This window comes from Trichechus manatus, unplaced genomic scaffold (assembly GCF_000243295.1).
Source record: "Trichechus manatus latirostris isolate Lorelei unplaced genomic scaffold, TriManLat1.0 scaffold00022, whole genome shotgun sequence".
NCBI lineage: Eukaryota > Metazoa > Chordata > Mammalia > Sirenia > Trichechidae > Trichechus > Trichechus manatus.
This window is the reverse complement of record NW_004443958.1, coordinates 19,398,763-19,418,186: the sequence shown is the minus strand read 5'-3', so window position 1 is coordinate 19,418,186 and position 19,424 is coordinate 19,398,763. Positions and strand designations below refer to the sequence as shown.

The following is a 19,424-nucleotide window of genomic DNA, read 5'->3' as shown; positions in this document are numbered from 1 at the left end:
ATCCATCGTTCTTCTTATATTTATTCAGATGGCTCTCTCCTTTAAGGAAGAACTCTATCTTCTCTTCATTTGTTTATTTATTCATTACTCATTGTCATGGATTTTGTTTTATTCAGTGAATGACAATGTTATTACCATTATTTAATTTGATTCTCACATTGTCCCAGGTTTGGCCAGTTGAGCTCAGGTTGGCTCCTGTGCTTTGTCTCCATCATTCTTTCAGTACTCCCTTGCTTTGTGACACATCTAGATGTTCCAGAGTCATCTTTTATTTTGCCTATGACAGCTCAGGAGTCAGCCATTTCCCCAAGCAACCCTGATTCCTTTCAGTGGAGAATGGTATTTAGAAGGCAAGATCTGAGCTCTAGCTGTGCTCATTGCTTTTGGGATGTGGCAGCTCCCAGGCCCTTTTAGTGGACAAAGCTTGTGTATGAGTGTGTTCGTACAGATGCGCTCCTAAGCACCAAGTTCTCATGGAATGAGAGTGAGGAGAGTTAGATCAAATTCAAACTTGAATTTGATTCGTATTTCCACATCATTTGGCTAGCTCTGTAATGAAAATGGATGGGGCAGAATTATTACAAAACTCTGCTTCCACAGCTCCCACCCTTTTTCATTCATTCTTCTGATGACCAAATGCCTCTTATTCTTTAGCTTCCTTGATACCTTCAGTTCAGTTCTGGTGGTCTTGGAACCATTCTATCTCTTTAAGGTGACCTTGCTAATATTAGTTGCAATTCATTGGTTTTATAAAATGCCTTTCTGTTGGGGACACTTTCCACTGTTCCCCTCACAATGAGATGTATCTACCTGGAAACTACCTGGCAGTGCCCTCAAGAGGACAGATTCCAGGTGTCCTCCCAGCAGGAGCACCCCTGTTCTGATGTAGTAGCCACTCCAGCAGCAGCTTATTCCTGGCCTTCTTCATGCTGGATGTGGACCAAATCCAAACGTTATCCCACCCAGGGCTTGCAGATGTGGGCAGGAAAGTGATTTTTCCTGGCTGGAGGGACTGTGGGGTTGAAACCAGGGCAGATGCAGATAGAAAGATGAGATTAAGCCTTTGAGTTGATATTTCTGAAAAACCACTTCTAGGTAAGCAATGCAGTTGTTCAACAGATTTAAAATATCACAACTGTTATCTGTTAGGTACTATTTTACACATTTTATTACCACTGTGATTTTTTTTTTTTTTTGCTTTGTTTTCTTTTCATTTTTCTCAACAGGTTGTGAAGGGCTGACAAAACTCGACTTGACCGTAAATTTCATCGGAGAGCTGAGCAGCATCAGAACCCTGAAGCACCATATCCACCTGAAGGAGCTCTTTCTAATGGGTAACCCATGTGCTGACTTTGAAGGGTACAGGCAGTTCGTGGTGGCAACTCTTCAACAATTAAAGGTACGCTTATTTTAATGAGGCAAAAACAGAAAAATGAACAGGAGCAACTAACGTAATTGCTGATTTACTTTTACTCCTGGCATTGTCAGGGAATGTGTTGTTTCAGAGAACGGGATATTCCAGAGAACTAAAGCTAATTCTTTGTCTTATGGAACCTTGAAAATTGTTTTAATAGTTTTAGTAAATCTTTATAAAATAAATTACGTAATTTTCTCCTCTCTTACTCAGAACACACAGACCTTAATTTAGCTATTTCTTAATGAGTTCACATCATTATTCTGAAGAGCATCCATCATTACTAATAGCAATCCAAAAGCTTAGGGTTATTGAAGTGGCTACAGCACAGTAAGTAAGGAGCCCTTCTCAGGCAGTGGTTAAGTGCTAGGCTTCTAAGGGAAGGGCTGGTGGTTCAAAACCCTATGGGGCAGTTCAGCTCTGTCCTGTAGGGTTGCTAGGAGTCGGAATTGACTCGGTGCCATACAACAGCAACAACAACACAGTAGTTAATTCTTAGACTAGTGTGCTTTTATAATGATTATTTTTATCATTGCTTCTTTTAAACTCGTTTTCTATGTCAGTGGTTCTCAGACTTTGTCATACATCAGAATACTTGAGGGCTCTTTGAAACGCGGATTGCTGAGCCACAGCCCCAGAGTTTGTAATTCTTTGGGACTGACCTGGGGCCTGAGAATCTACGTTTCTAACAAGTTCTCCAGTGATGCTGATGCTGCTGGTCTGCGTTCCTCACTGGGGGAACAATTACTCTATGTCTTAGTCTCTTATACCATACCTAAACCCAAAACCAAACCCACTGCCGTTGAGTCAGTTCTGACTCATGATAAGCCTATAGGACAGAACAGAACTGCCCCATAGGGTTCCCAAGGCTGTAATATTGACAGAAGCAGAGTGTCACATCTTTCTCCCACAGGGCAACTGGTAGGTTCAAACCACTGACCTTTTGGTTAGCAGCCAAGCACTTAACCGCTGTACCACCAGGGCTCCTTTCTTATACCATAATGCCCCCAATCTAGTATTTTTGACTCTAGGAAAAATATACAGTTTCTAGGGAAATCATACAGCTGAGCATATTAAAGCAGTAATGTTAATTTTCATGTATTTTCAAGAGTTGCTGGCCTGAATGGGCTCCATGCTTCTCCTGCAGATGGGATGGATGCATGGGCTTTGTGACACTTTCTCCTCGTTTCTCAGAGGACACTTGGTCTCCTAGGCAGCTGTGCTCTGTGTGATTGAGATCGCTGACTGTCGGATTAATAGAGCAATTTTCTCCCATGTAAAATTACTCAGGTTAAGAGAATGAGTGCCTCAGATAATAGAATTTCAAATTTGTATTTAGAATGATCAATTGGCTCAGTGTAACCCAGTCTAGGAACCATTGTACAGTGACTTCAGAAACCGTGAGCTGAGGAGACCCTGAATGTCAAGAGAAATGGAGCCTGGAGTGTAATACCGTGGGCCTTTTCTCTGACGGGACTGTGAAGGCCTCAAGGTTGTCACAGCTGAACTCTGTGTCAGTGCCTCAGCATTCTGGCTGCAAGTGTATGTGCTTGAGATGGGGGCTGGGGGTTGGGCTAGGTGCCTTGCACATGTCATCTCTGCTCCTCACCGACCCTTGCAAGGAGATGAATAGGTGCATTTCCAGGTGAGGAAACCAGCGCTCAGAGAGTGAACTGGTTCAGTCCGGTTCGACCCCCTGCTGAGAATTTGCATTTCTACCCTAGGTATATTGAATCAGAATCTAGAGTTTAACAAGTTCCCCAGGTGATTCTTATGTATATGTAAGAATCACCTGGGGCTCTTGTTAAAAATGTAGATTCTTATTCAGTACATCTGGGGTGGAAATACAAATTCTCAGCAGGGGGTCAAACCCAAACAAACTGGTTGGAAGTCCGGTTGAAGCTCCTTGTTTAAGCTGACACATGCGGTGATTGGTGCAGGTAGGATTTGAATCTACATGTCTGACTCCAAAGCCTCCTCTTTTTACGTTATAACCACTCTCACTGCTTCTCTCTGGGTTAACGTCTAGGTTGCTGATCAGGTCTTTCCTTTCAGAAAGACTTCTCAGAATTAGCAAATGCAAAAGACAGCAGCCTCTTTATGAAAAATGGTATTTATACATGTGTTCACTAGCTTTTAAAAACAGGCTGATAAGCTTTAGAATCTTAATTACCATTTCACTGAAATCTTGCCATCTACTTGAAAGGAATTGCGCTGACAGAGTAGTGCTTTTCTCGACAGCCACGTGGAAGAGGTTTGAAGGGATTCCACCTGTTCCCACTTCCAAGTGTCTGAGACAGTCTGGGTAGTAAACAGACCCCATAGTGTAATAGAATTGTTAGCAGACATACCAGGATTTCACTCTTGTCTCTGCTATCTGTGAGTGATATGCCTCATTTTCTTCATCTGTAAATGGGTAATAATTGCTACTTTTCAGGAGTTCCTCTTCTTTGCTGCAAAGTATGTACAACTTATCATCAATGGGCATGAACACTCTGCTGTGAAAATCCCAAGTGAAGAAAGACAAAAGAATACTGTAACTCTTAAACTAAGCCTTAATGTCTCAGTTCATTTTATTAGTTTGCTGTTGCTGCTATAGCAGGTTATCACAAATTTAGTGGCTTAAAACAACTCAAATTTATTATCTTATTATTCTGGAAGTTAGAAGTCCAAAATGGGTTTCACTGGGCTAAAAGCAAGGTGTTAGTAGGCCTGCATTTCTTTTGAGTGTTGTACAGGATAATCCAATTCCTTGCATCTTTTAGTTGCTAGAAGTTCCCTGCATTTCTTGGCTTGTGGCGCCTTCCTCCATCTTCAAAGCCAGCAGCGTCCAAAACCCATTGCCTTTGAGTTGATTCTGACTCATATGGACCCTATAGGACAGAGTAGAACTGCCCCATAGGGTTTCCAAGGAGCGCCTGGTGGATTTGAACTGCCGATCTTTTGGTTAGCAGCCAAGCTCTTAACCACTATACCACCAGGGATTCCCAACAACAACATGGTACATTTTTATTTCTAAGTTTAAAATATTCCAATCAAAGTCAACTTGGAACTGATTTGAATCACTCCTTTTGAATAATTATACTATTTTGGTTTTTTTTTTTTTTTTAAGTGGTTGGATGGTAAAGAAATAGAGCGTTCAGAAAGGATTAAGGCATTGCAGAACTATCCAGTAATTGAACAACAAATCAGAGAGCAAGAAAGAGCTTACTGCCTCAAGCGAGCCAAAGACAAGGAAGAGGCTCAAAGGAAACTCGAAGAAGAGCAGGAAAACAAAGACAAGAAGGAAAGTGACCCAGGCTTTGATGGACGGTGGTACACAGACATCAGTGCTACCCTGTATGTAAATTATTAGAGTTCGCTTCCGAAGTCACTTTTGTTAAAAACAGCAAACTATGTTCTCTCCAACGTGTTCCCAGTGTAGTTTGTGTTTATTTGAAGACTTAAGAATAAAATATGATGTGAATTTGGGGTGAAGAATATGATCATCCCATTGTTTGTGACGATAGTGTGAGAATTTCTTCCTTTAGAAAGAAATGCCTTTCCAAAGCAGTGACTTTAATGTGCATCCAGAAATCATCCTCAGACTAATATCTATAGAAGAGCTACAGGAAAGATGAATTAACAAGTGTACCCTGATTTATAAAGTAGGAATATTTCAGGAAAGTTCAGGGCACATCACAGTATTGTAAACTGAATAATTTTGATTGCATCATAGAAATATTCTACTTTGTGAATTATATAATGAATGCATTTTTAATGTGATTAACAACCCTCTAATCGATCTTTTTATAAATCTGAATTTTTAATACCAGTTTATTTTAAGTGAATCGCAACTATAGCCAGTTGATTTGATTTTTATATGGTGAATACTTCAAATATTTTGATAACCGAATCACTTAAATTGAGAAAATAATTATAAAATATTTCATGCTTACATAAATGTTCAAAAAATAATTAAATAGGCAGCTCTAGCCTACCACCCAGATTCAGTAAATGCCAATAGTTTGCACATTTGCTTTGCATCTTTTTTTATACAAAGTATAAAGTATCATTGATAGAGTAGAAGCCCCCTAGGTATTTCTCCCCAGTCTCCTTCCTCCCTTCCTCCCCAGTCATGTCCACTCTCCTGAAATCAGTACATATTTGGGAGATGTTGATACCCTCCATACTTTTAATACCTTTACTGCATAATTGTCATAATTATGCCTCCTTAAACAAGAGTATTTTTATGTCTCTTTAAAGCATGAATAATGTCTTTCTACAGCTTTGCTTTTTGTTCAACATTATATTTTTGAGATCTATGCATATGAATGCATGCAGAACTAGTTCATTTGTTTGAACTATGGAGTGACATTCCATTGGATGAGTAAATCACAGTTCATCCCAACATTCGAAGTATTTAACAGCCGGTGGTTCTTTGGCCCTGACCAACCAGAATGGGCACCAGCTGTAGCAACCCGTGTGGCCTTGCCAGTGGTGCCACTGGATCAGCCCTGGCTTAGCCACCCCTCTTTGGATGGCCATGCAGGTTACCCTCCCTTTTTCAGCTCTTCAACAATGTTGCAAATGTCTCCTTGTGCAGGTGTGCAGATTTCTCCTGCTACGTACCTAACAGGGACATTGTCCCATCATATGGTATGAACATCTTTTCAACTTCATATGTTACCACCAAACTATTTTCTAAAGTGGTTGTATTAATTTATACTCATACAGCAACAATATATGAGAGTTTCTCATCTTTGCCAATAGTGGATGATACGATACTTAAAAATATTGGCCAGTTAAGTTGGGGGTTATACGGCACTTTGATTTTTGTTTAACTTGCGTTTCTGTAATTACTAGTGAGTTTGAATTCTTCTGTTTATTGGCTCTTCAGATTTCCTTTATTCGTATCCTTTGCCTATTTTAAATAAGTTATAAGGCTGTTTCTTATTGATTTATAGCTCTTTTATGTTCTGGATGCAAGTCCTTTGGTCGCTGTGTGCTTTGAAAATATCTTCTCCCAGCCTGTGACTTGACTATAATTTTATTAACTGGTTCTGTTTTATAAGATTTCAAAATATTAATATAGTTAAACTTATTTTTCTGTCTTTTATCTCATTTATGAGATTCTTCATTACCTGGGTATCATAAACAGATTTTCCTAAACTTTCTTCTAAGGGTTTAATAGTTTTACATTTGTGTTTAGGTCTTTGTCTTTATAGATTAACCTTTGTGTATGGTGTAGGGCAAGGTACTAATTGTTTTCCATACCAAAACCCATTGCTATCATGATTCTGACTCGTGGCAACCCTCTAGAACACAGTGGAACCATACCATAGGGTTTCCAAGGAGTGGCTGATGGATTCGAACTGCTGACCTTTTGGTTAGCAGGCATAGCTCGCCATAGCTCTCAACCACTGTGCCACCAGGGCTCCTGTTTTCCATATACTTGTTAACCAAACCAAACTCATTGCCATCGAGTCGATTCCTACTCATGGTGACCATATAAGACGGAGTAGAACTGCTTCATAGAGTTTCCAAGGAGCAGCTGGTGGATTCAAACTGCCAGCGTTTTGGTTAGCAGCCAGACGCTTAACCACTGCTCCATATAGGTAGCTAATTATCCATACCATTTATTAGGGTGTTATCTCTCTCCCACTGATCTGTAAGGCCACCCCTACCATATACCCTCTACTAGTGTATTCGTGGGTCAGTTTATTGGCTCTCCAGATCACTCTATGGGAACACCATGTGGTTTGAATTTTTATAGCTGTATAGTAAATCTTGGTATCTGTTAGGAGATATTCTCATTTTTCAAAATTATCTTGACCTTCCTTGGTTCTTTACCCTTCTGTAAGAATTTTAGAATCCACCAATCAAGTTCCCTAAAAATCCCTGGTGGAATTAGAACTGCATTTAATATACACGTTAACTGGGGGAAAATCGACATCTCCATGACATTTATTCTTTCCTTGTTGAATTTTGGAATAGCTCTATTTTTTAGACCTTCTTCTGAATCCTTCAATAAGATTTTGTAAGTTTCTCAATAAAGGTCTTACACCATCTATTATTAGATGGGATTTTGAAAATAGACTTGGAATTTGTTCTTGCTGATGTATGATGAGATGAATGACTTCTATATAATGGTATTGTATTAAGCAGTCTTAGTGACCATTTAAAAAGATTCAGTAGTTTGTCTGTAGATTCTCTTGTGTTTTCTGTGTAGAAAAACACACGGTAAACTGCAACTTTATTTTTCCAATCCTTATGCCTCCACTTTAGTTTCTTTATGGTGCCTGCTAAGACCTCCAATACAGGATGGAGTAGCAGCAGTAAGAATGGACCTCTCTGTCTTGTTTCTGACTTTCAAAGGAATGCCTTCCAAAAGAAATGTCCCATCATTAAGTGTGATGTTTACTCTGGGGTTTTGATAAAGATAAATAAATTTCCTTCTTTTTCCAGTTGATATAGAGCTTTTTCCTAACTGATATTAGATTTTTATTGAATGCTTTCTCTGCATATATTGAGATAATTATGTTTTTCTGCTGAAGTATTAAATCACATTAACAGATTCTCTAATATCAAACCATCCTTGAATTTCTAGGATAAACCCACTTTGGCCATGATATACTTTTTTAAAAAATATTTTATTTTAAATAAATATTTTATTTAGTAATTTAATGTTTTATTTAAACTCTTATATACAGTAGTGCTCTGATAAGCTTTGTGTGTGTTCTTCCTTAGCCCATCTTCTTTAGAGAGCAAAGAACACCTTCCAGCATCAGAAATACAAGAAGAGGAGTGTAATAGAAAGAAATTTGATGAAAGCGAAGAAGACTTAGCATTCTGGAATAAGCCCTCTTTGTTTACTCCTGAATCTAGATTGGAAACTCTTAGACACATGGAAAAACAGCGGAAAAACCAAGAAAAATTAAGGTATTTCATTTTCCCTTATCACTGGGCTAACAGCACTCTCTTTTGGAATATGTTTTATGATCACACATTATTTTACCCATTTCTGTGTTAAACCTTTTCAGCCATCATACTTCTAAAAAAAAAAAAAAAAAAAAAAACAAACTCACTGCTGTCAAGTCGATTCCGACTCATAGCAACCCTAGAGGACAGGGTAGAACTGCCCCATAGGCTTTCCAAGGAGCAGCTAGTGGATTCAAAGTGCCCACCTTTTAGTTAGCAGCCAAATGCTTAACCACTGTACCACCAGGGCTCCCATCATACATAGACTTTGCTTTTTTTTTTTTTTCAGCTAAGTACAGATTTTTGTTGAATTGTATCTGCTAACATTCATTAATATCAAACCACCTTCTTTAGAACTGTACGAGTTATGTCATTTTAAGTGAGATTTTGTATGTTTTTAGCTTTTTAACCACTTTAAATGTACCTAGTAATAGTAGGACCTAGATCAGAGATACTAGTTATCATGATACAAAGAAAAAGCACAAGAGGCAGTGGAATGAGCTCCTTTGTTTCTCTCCCCTTTGTTGACAAAATGGATAGCTAGAAATTAGTTTCATGAGACATTTTGTTTTCCTAATGCGACTCTTCTGGACATTTAACAGTATGCTCACACTTTAGAATTGTTTGACTATTATTTGATGACTTGTTAGAAACTCCCATACCTAAGCTATTATTTCCAGATTAGCTCTTTCAAAGACACTTTTCTAGATCAGTAGGTAAAGAGTAAAGACATTTTTTCATAGCTGCACAATATTTCATGGTATAAATATACCACAGTTGATCCTATCATCCTCCTTGATGGGCGTTTACAGGTTTTTGCCACTGCAGGTAATGCTGTGATAAACATCCTTTCACACAGATCCGATGTACTGGTGTTTTTATTTCCATAGACTAGATTCCACTGGGTATGTTTTAAATAGTAATTTAAACTAAAGCAGAGGCTGTCTACACCAAGTGAAATGGACGGTTGACAGTTATCTGGGTAAATCGTGCATTAAAATAGGCTAATTTAAATATTCATGGATATTTCATGAAAACTAATTTTCCCCCCACTTGAACTATCTAATACATTTGGTCACATTTTTGTGTTACAGGTGTAGATATAGCCATATAGACATCTAGCTTGATTGTCAGTTCTCAGCCTAGAAACGAAGTAGTGGACTTCATAACAGTGAATTGCTACTGTATTCATAAATGTCTGATTGATTCTTCTTAAACTGTTCCACAAAAATATTAATTACTTTTATGTTTTCTTTTCTTCTTTTTCCCACCCACCCCCAATCTTAAGTGAAAAGAAGAAGAAAGTGAAGCCACCCAGGACTTTGATCACTGAAGATGGAAAAGCCTTGAATGTAAATGAGCCCAAGTACGTGAGGCCACGCGGAGACCTGGGAAGTGAAGTCGGTGGTGTTGGTCTTTATGATGGTTTCACTTCCAGGCCCTCTCTGCAAAGGATGTGTCTGACCACTCTTGACAACTTTGATGAGTGTAATAATAATGTCACTCGTGCCTGTTTAGAAGCAGAACATCTGTTATTGTTTTCAAGTACGTAATGTTAGAGTTTATTTTCTCGGCATCCAGAAACTGATTATCACCCTGTTTTGGTTTTATGACTCATCACAAAAATCAGTGCTTGACACACTTCTTCAACTCTCTTGTCCTTTTCTCCTTCCATCATACTCACCTCACAAAACTCCAACCCTGCTAAAACCCAGCATACCACCCGCCTCTGGGCTTCCCCTCACCCGTGGCTGGAGTGGAGGAAACATTCAACTCTCCTGCCTGGTCTCACTGTAAAACGATGACCACAGATCTCAGAGGGACTTCCAGCAATCTTACTATATTTTCTTGTGTAATTCATTTACAGTCTCTGATAGGATGCTTGCATACGTTTTTCTCTCTCCTTCCCTCCAGCATCACCTTACACTTCCTCAGTCTTAATTCAGGGCCTTGTTTCTTATTGCACTGAGAAAAAGAAGCAATCAGAAGTTTGCTCATCCTCCCAACACCAGCTTACCAATGCACCTGGACTTGTACCACGTACTTTCTTCCTTTCTGCTGCTGTGGGTGAGCTCCTAGCTGAAGTCAGTGTCTCTGCTGGCTGCTCCCACCTGTTCTTCGTATCAAGGACTTTGTTTCCGCAAGACCCTTTCTCTCTTCTCTATCAGTTCTCCCTCCTCTAGGGGGTCAATCTCATCAGCATACAAGCATACTTAATATTCTCCCTTGACCCAGTTTTACTTCCTTATACTGCTCTATTTCTCTGCCCCCACTTAATAGCCTCCATTCTCAATAGAGTCATCTGTACTCAGCCTCCAGTTCTTCACTTCACATTGCTTCTGGAAACCACTTCTACTGATTCCATCATCCCGAAGCTTCTTTCGTCACATCATGTCTGTATTCAGTGTTCAAACCTCAGTCCCTCTTGTACTTGACCTTCTAGTGGATTTAGACTAAACTGATCATTCTCTTCCTTCTTGGAGCAATTTCTTGCCTTTGCTTCTGATTTTCCTTCTTCCTTACTAGCTGCTCTACTTCTTAGGCTTTGCTGGATCATTTTTTTTTTCCTTGTAAATGCTCTGGGGCAAACTCTTCAGCTGTTTTGTCTTTCTACATTCTTTCTTTGTGAATCTTAACAAATTCTATATTTTAAGTACTGTGTTTACATTGCTTTGCTTTATACTTATATTGACCCAGCCTCTTCCCTGAGCTCAAAACCAAAAAAACAAAAACAAAAACCAATCCCATTGCCGTTGAATCAGTTTCAACTGATAGCAACCCTATACCTATAGGACAGAGTAGAACTGCCCCATAGGGTTTCCAAGGTGATTCAAACTGCTGACCTTTTGGTTAGCAGCAGAGCTGTTAGCCACTGCACCACCATACCAAGATTGGTAAGTCGATTAGTCATTTGACATCATTATATGGATATCAAATAGTTATCTGAAACTTACCATGACTGAAACCCAGCTCTGGATTTTCATCCCTGCTACCAGCCGCCTCCATTACTTGCTTGTGCTCCAACGTTCACCATCTCAGTTACTAAGCATCAACCTAGTTGTTACGACCAAAACTCTTGGATTCATACTGTATTGTTCTTTCTCTCATTTTATCAGCAAGCCATCAGCTCTTCCTCCAATATTATCAGAATCCAACCACTTCTAACTAATTCCATCACCACCACCTTCGAGCAAACCAACACTTCCTCTTACCTGGACAGTTGCAATAGCTCGTTAAGTAGCCTCCAAGCTTCATTTCTTGGCCTCCTACAATTTCTTCCACTCGGTGGGAGAAAGAAGAAAGAAAGGGCGTATACTCACATCTTTTAAGGAAAATTACTGGAAAATGTCATACAACACTTTCACTCATTGAACTAAATCATGTGATCTCACCTAGCTGCAAAGGAGGCTGGAAAGTATCATTTTTATTCTACAGAGCCATGTGCCCAGTTAAAATCAAGGGTTCTACTATTTATGAAAAAAGGGGGAGCAGATAGTGAGGAATGAATAGAAATCTCTGCCCTAGAAAACCTCTCTGAAATTACCTGTTAAGTGATATCTGAAGCGGGAGTTTGAGTTGGCTGGTGGGAAAATCAGGGAATAAGCAATCAAAGCAGAAAGGATAGCATATGATCCTGAGATGAGATAAAGAACGCATGGTACGTTTGACAGACTGTAAGAAGTCCTGCATGGCTGGTGTTAGGGATTGAATTGTGTCCCCCCAAAATGTGTGCCAACTTGGCTAGGCCATGATTCCCAGTATTGTGTATTTGTCCGCCATTTTGTCATCTGATGTGATTTTCCTATGTATTGTAAATCCTACCTCTACGATGTTAATGAGGCAATATTAGAGGCAGGACTCAATCTACAAGATTAGATTGTATCTTGAGTCAATCTCTTTTGAGATATAAAAGAAAGAAGTGAGCAGAGAGTCAGGAGGACCTCATACTACCAAGAAGCAAGAGCCAGAAGAATAGCACATCCTCTGGACCCGGGGTCCCTGTGCTGAGAAGCTGCTAGATGAAGGAAGATTGATGACAAGGACCTTCCCCGACAGCCGACAGAGAGAGAAAGCCTTCCCCTGGAGCTGGCACCCTGAGTTTGGACTTCTAGCCTCTTAGACTGTGAGAGAATGAATTTCTCTTTGTTAAAGCCATGCACGTGTGGTATTCCTGTTATAGCAGCACCAGATAACTCAGACAGCTGGGTTGTTGAGAGCAATGAGACAGTGACTGCCACAAGCAAACATACTGCTGACAGTCAGTTTCTTAGCTAACTTTACATTTTCCCAAACAGTTTTGCTCACATTCTTTAGTATTGCCGGGTTATATGATTTACAGAATAATGCAGCAAGTGAATGTGCTCAAAATAAAATGGATTCAGTAATTCTGAATAATGTATTGACAGTATGGAACTCCCTACCCAGGGCTCAGCGTCAGGGTACAGTTGAAAACCTTTGGAATCCTGCTTGGGCTCAGATGGCCACTTTCCCAGCTAAGTCAACCCCCTGAGCCTCGGATTCTTCCTAAATGAATCAGAGGTAACAATATGCAGTGTCTCAGCCTTTTCCAGGGTGATGGGAAGGTTAACAACGAAAGGAGGGGAAAAAAAAAGATGACAAGGAAAAGGAAGGCCAAGACTGTTAAAACTTAAGGAATAGAATGCTGGATAAAGGGGAAACAAACGCTACTTCTGGTAGTTTTCCATGAAGAATTTCAGTGTGGAAAACTTTAACCACCAGATGTCTCTATCTCCGCACCAATGCTAATTTTTTTGGTATGTGATTTACCTGAAGATTGTCACATCTAAACAGTGTTGTAAATACAACTCATTTATCAAAATGTTGTAGGTTTCTGTTGGGATTTTAAAATTAACACAGGTACTTTATTATCCAGCTACCAAAATAAGTTTGTGGTTGGAGATTATTGTACGATTACAGTCAAGTTTCCTTTTGATTATGCGTCTGGTTTATCTGTATGGTGTTAAGGAAATCTTTTTTTTCCCCAAATGTATTATTTCTTAGACTTGACTTCTCTTTGAAAGATGACGAGAAGCGTAACCAGATCATCTTGGACCTTGCTGTCTACAGGTAAAGGCCTTTTTTTATGTCGAAATTTAATGACATTTCCATCCATTTTCATTCTCAGCAGCAATCTCTTGAGTCCTGACACATTGTGAAGTGGAGTTTGGTTTGCCAAGTAGTTAAAAGAAGAAGTTCCTTTTTTTAAGATGGAGAGCTTGACTATAATTTTTAAAAGCATGAAAATGAAAGGAAAAGTGAATAAACCCACAATTCATGACTATGAACTATATAGCATATCTGTTCCTAAAGGCAGAGTTTTGGGTGCCCTGGTGGCGCAATGGTTAAGCACTTGGCTGCTGACTGAAAGGTTGCCTATTCGAACCAACCCAGCTGGTCTGCAGGAGAAAGATCTCGCTATCTGCTCCTGTAAGGATTACAGCCTAGAAAACCCTATGTCATATGGAGTCTCTGTGAGTTGAAATCGACTCGACAGCACCTAACAACAACAAAAAAGGCAGAGTTTAAGTAAGTTTGAGGACCTTGCTGTTTTCTAACTCTGATACCACGAACCACCCTCCCCCCTGCCCTTCCTGGCTTTGATGCCAGCCACTTTACTTTTGTATAGTAATAAGTATCAGGTGGTCTTGGGACCATGAGGATATGCCAGCAGCCTCTTTCTCCCTAGAGGACTCGCCTTCCCTGCAGCCGTCTTACATCCTGGCCAGCTTCGGCCCCACACTTTGTTCCAAAGGTCTGGGGTGGCACAGGCTCCTGCCGGTCCCTCATCACCACCCCCAGACTCCCATTTCTCTCTCCTCCCTAAAACTCCACGGTCATCAGCCCACGTCGCCACCTCCCCTTCCTGTCAGAGCCGTCTGAAGACACCCAGGTCACTCTGTGTCCTTCCTTGAGGCTTTTAGTGCCGACTCCCTGTCCTGTCGTACTGTTCATGACCTAGCAGCCATTCACACCACCTCTCCACTTCTTTGGCCCTTCCAAACCCACCCATACCTCCCTCAGGACTCTTGCGCGTGTGTTTCCCTCAGCCTGGATGGCTCTGACATACACCCTGGTGTTCTCGTGACTTGTTGCCTCATGTCGGTCAGGCCCATGTTCAGACGCCACCTTATGATATAAACCATCTGATACCAAACAGTGCCTACACCGCCACGCCAGCACTCCCTCCTACCTCTCCCTGCTTTTTGGATTTCATCTGACAAGCTATAAATTTACTTGTGTATTTTTTTTTTGAATTTGTGGCCAAGGCAGGAACTTTATTTTGTTTGTTTCTCCTGCTATATTTCCAGCACCTGAATTGCCTGGCACCTGGTAGAGGTTCAGTAATTACGGGAATGAATGAATGGACACCAACAGTGGGAGTCAATGAACATTTACACGCATGAATTCAAATGAATGCCTTTCCCTTTTTAAGGACTTTTTATGTGCTCTATTTTTATAGAGTCACTATGAGTCAGAGTCGACTCAGCAGCAGTGGGTTTTGTCTTTATTTGCAGGCGAGGGGCACTGGTGGTTCATTGGTAGAATTCTCACCTTCCACGTTGGAGACCCAAGTTCAGTTCCCAGCCAGTGCACCTTAAGCGCAGCCACCACCTGTCTGTCAGTAGACATAGCGTGTTGCTATGATACTGAACAGGTTTCAGCAGAGCTTCCAGACTAAGACTAGGAAAAAAGGTCTGGCAATCTATGTCCAAAAATCAGCTAGTAAAAACCCTACAGATCACAACAGTCTGATCTGCAACCCATTGTGGGTATGGCGCAGGCCAGAGCAGCATTTTGTTCTGTTGCGCATGGGGTCGCCATGAGTTGGCGCCAACTCAATGGCAAACAGCAACCGCATCTTATTTGGATTGCACAGTAACCCTGGGAGGTAGGAGGGAGTGTTAGCCTGGACTTACTCAAGAGCAGGTCAATTTTCAGAGGGTGAGTCTTGGCAAAGTAAACACAGTGAGTGAAGAAGCCAGCCACGAACCCTCAGGCCTCTCTCCACGTTTAGTCCCTTCGTCTTCACACCGAGCTGCCTCATGTCACTTCTTCTGCCCACCTGTCCAGATCACCTGCCTTCAGGGAACAGCCAGCTGTCTTCCGCCTGACCTCACGTCCTCATCCCTCCAGGTCCCCACACTGCCCTTACTGTTGGTTTCAGTTAAACATTCTCCATCTCATCCTCCTAAGTCTTTTCCATGTTCCAGCCTTCGTTCTGAAGTCTAAATGAATGTGTAACCCTTTCTCGTTTCAATTCCATTGCACACTTTATGTTCAGTCCTCAAATGGAAAATTTACTCATCCCCGCGCATGTAAATTTTTAAAGGCTGGTGATATTTTTACTGTGTAGTAAAATCCTTCTGTCCCCATGGTTCTGTCAAAACTAATTATGCTAAAATTTCTTGTCATCTATATTGGCGTAAGGTTGTACACATGGAAGTTAAATTCATTCATTCATTTATGCTTATGCATCCTGCCTTGATTCAACAAATATCTATAGAACATCTACCTGTGCCAGGTACTGGGAGACTGCAACTGGCGTACTCTAAATACAGTCACCTCTCTCGTGGCGCCACTGCACCACCAGGGCTCCTTACTGGCTCATGAGTCAAGGAGAATTATTCCCACCTGATGCTGGGGTAGCTGCGCCAGTGAACGGAAGGCTTTGCTTATTCAGCAGGATGTAAAGGCCTCTAGGAGAGAAGCTAGGAGAACAGCTACCTAACAGCTGCTTGGCGTTGAGAGCCGCTCAGGAAGCAGGAGCTAGCTGGTGGCTGCAGGCCCCACGCTCAGTGGATTCAGCATTCCTGGCTATTCAAGTCTAGGGACTTAAAATAAAATATTCATGAGAGCAGAATGTGGCAAGCTGTTTTTTGCAAGCCTCTGGTGTTTCAGGCCTTAGATATTTTTGGGTTGGGGCAATCAATGCCAAATGTACTCGTGGGTCTAAAAACGAAATTGCTGATATATTGGATTTCCTTTGGTCTGGGGATTAACTTAAGACCAGTTTTTTTAAGACCTGTTTAGCATAGTAATTTTAAACTCGCTTCATTTAGAATGGTCCTGTAAGTGCGAATTTATATTAGCACTGCTGTAAACGTAGTGTTTTTGAGAATTATAAGATTCTGGTATGTTTTATTCTGAAGGTACATGGATACCTCTTTAATTGATGTGGATGTGCAAACAACTTACGTGCGAGTAATGGTCAAAGGGAAGGTAAGTACATGTCTGTAGCCTATTACAGTCTCAAAAGCTGAGGCTTGAACTAAACTAGGCTGCCTCAAACTTTTTTTTTTTTAAGTATTATTAACATAGAAAAAAGAAAGGACCCTATCAGTGAGCTATTTTTTAGGCACCTACTTTTCACTACCAGGTAAAACCTTCTCTCGTTTGAAGTCAGGAAAGGTGTGCATCAGGGTTGTATCTTTTCACCGTATTTATTCAGTCTGTACGCTGAACAAATAATCTGAGAAGCTGGACTACATGAAGAAGAATGTGGCATCAGGATTGGAGGAAGACTCATTAACAGCTTGCGATATACAGATGACACAACCTTGCTTGCTGAAAATGAAGAGGACTTGAAGCATGTACTGATGAACATCAGAGACTACAAGCCTTCAGTATGGGTTACAGCTCAGCATAAAGAAAACAAAAGTCCCCACAACTGCACTAAGAAGCAACATCATGATAAACCGAGAAAAGACTGAAGTTGTCAAGGATTTCATTTTACTTGGATCCACAATCAATGCCCATGGAAGCAGCAGTCAAGAAATCAAACGATGTGTTGTATTGAGCAAGTCTACCACAAAAGACCTCTTTAAAGTGTTAAAAAGCGAAAATGTCACTTTGAGGACTAAGGTGCACCTGACCCAAGCCATGGTGTTTTCAGTTGCCTCATATGCTTGTGAAAGCTGGACAATGAATAAGGAAGACCCAAGAAAAATCGATACTTTTGAATTATGGTGTTGGCAAAGAATATTGACTATACCATGGGCTGCCAGAAAAATGAACAAATCTGTCTTGGAGAAAGGACAGCCAGAATGCTCCTTAGAAGCTAAAATGGCGAGACTTTGTCTCACATACTTCGGACATGTTATCAGGAGGAACCAGTCCCTGGGGAAGGACATTATGCTTGGTAAAATAGAGGGTCAGCGAAAAACAGGAAGACCCTCAGTGAGATGGACTGACACAGTGTCTGCAACAATGGGCTCAAACATAGCAACGATTGTAAGGATGGTGCAGGACCGGACAATATTTCATTCTGTTGTACACGGCATCACCATACGTCAGAACCGACTCAACGGCACCTAACAACAACAAAACCCCGCCATGGAAATGACTGCTGATCATTGTGTAGCTTGATAAAATTAATATTTTTAATACTTATATCTATTGCATTAGTACTTTTTTTTCAAAACTGATAAAGTGATCATGTATGTGGTAACTTCTGCCTAAAGTTAAATAGTATACCATTCTAAAATATCAGTGATTTTATTGATAGCCACTGTAATTTTATCACTTTTGAAATAGCATTTTTTTTGCTGATACTGAGCATTTATATAAGTTAGTTTGAAGACTTTTGAAATGGAAATATGTCAATGTTGTATGACAAGAAGTTTTAGCTGTAAATTGCTTTTCTGCCATGTTAACATAAACAGACCAGTGGGTATTGTCCTGTTTGTCATTGATGACCGCTTTTTAGACTCTTAGGTAAAATAGTTGATGCATGTAGAGCATAGCCTGTGTGTGATTATTTCCCCTAAGAAGTTTGAGCACATTTTTTAAATGAATGGTAGATCTTGAATTTCTAATGAAAATATCTCTTGAACTCACGCTCTCATATACTATGTGCTCATTCCAGTTTACACTGCCCATTTATTTTCAGCCATTTCAGCTGGTACTTCCTGCAGAAGTTCAACCTGATAGCAGCTCAGCTCGAAGATCTCAGACAACGGGGCATTTAGTCATCTGCATGCCCAAGGTAGGCAATGCCATTTGGATCTATTTCAAGTCTGGATATGTTTGTTCCTCAAAGAACTTGAGCAGTAAAGTCTATGTTGACCTCTGGTCAAGGTTCTTATCCCTTTGGTGACCCAATTATTTTCTGCTTTGAATTTTTTGTTGATACCATGTGTTTTCACTAATGGAAGCATGCTAAATCATTGAGTGTGTCTGATTTTTTGATAGGTAATATGGACTTTTTTTGTTGCCTCCTCCCACAGCCCTACCCTAAGTATTTAGCGGTACATATGAAGTACCACTAATTATACCCCAGAGTCCCAACAGGGGTCTATTGGTACCTATGTGTAACAAATAAAAATTTTCAGAATTTCTGTTTTTTCTACCAACAATTGAGACACCTCATACAATACCCTGTGAAAAGAGTAATTTGTGGCACACATCCATTTCTTCAGTTTCAAACAGTCATAAATGCTCTTGCCTTGTGGCAGCATGTACTATCAGTGGTACAGCAGCTTCCCAATAAACCCCAGAGGCTGAAAAAGTTCATGGTTGCTATATGTACTGCCGGGCACAAAAGGGTTAAAGTTGAGAGAACCAGAAAATCTATTCAGAGTGACTCAGGTAGGAGAACAAAGCCCTAAGACTACAAAGTGGGTGGGGCCTGAGGTGGCTCTTCCTTCCATTTCTTCACCCAGTGAGTGTTGCCCCTGCTTCTCCCTGAGTCCCTGCAGCCTCCTCCTATCTCTGGGTGGGAGTCCGGGTAGGTAAATCAGAGGGTTCTTCCATACTGGGGCAGGTGACATTAAGTATGTCTTTTACATGACTGTCAATACTTCCCTTACAAATCACTTTGAGAGGAGATATAGTGGGCCTTGAATCCCTAAAAAAAAATGCACCTTAACTCCAAATATTCATTTTACTAGTGTTGTGACTTTGGGAAATTATCTAGCCTTTCTATGCCTTTATTTCCTAATACCACTCTTAAAAAAGAGATTAAAAAAAAAAAAAAAAAACCCATTGCCATTGAGTCGATTCTGACTCATAGCAACACTATAGGACAGAG

General features: G+C 40.5%; 1 protein-coding gene across 1 annotated transcript in view; it reads left to right on the top strand.

Annotated features, from left to right (window-relative positions):
* Positions 1-1,160: 1,160 nt before the first annotated feature.
* DNAAF11 (dynein axonemal assembly factor 11) overlaps positions 1,161-19,424 on the top strand; it is a 53,980-nt gene continuing 35,716 nt past the window's right edge. The window contains exons 1-7 of the mRNA XM_023728162.1: positions 1,161-1,399; positions 4,527-4,753; positions 8,144-8,335; positions 9,663-9,740; positions 13,397-13,462; positions 16,546-16,615; positions 18,285-18,380. Of these exons, the coding sequence (XP_023583930.1) occupies positions 1,331-1,399; positions 4,527-4,753; positions 8,144-8,335; positions 9,663-9,740; positions 13,397-13,462; positions 16,546-16,615; positions 18,285-18,380 (798 nt within the window). The 5' untranslated portion in view covers positions 1,161-1,330. The remainder of the gene's footprint in view (positions 1,400-4,526; positions 4,754-8,143; positions 8,336-9,662; positions 9,741-13,396; positions 13,463-16,545; positions 16,616-18,284; positions 18,381-19,424) is intronic.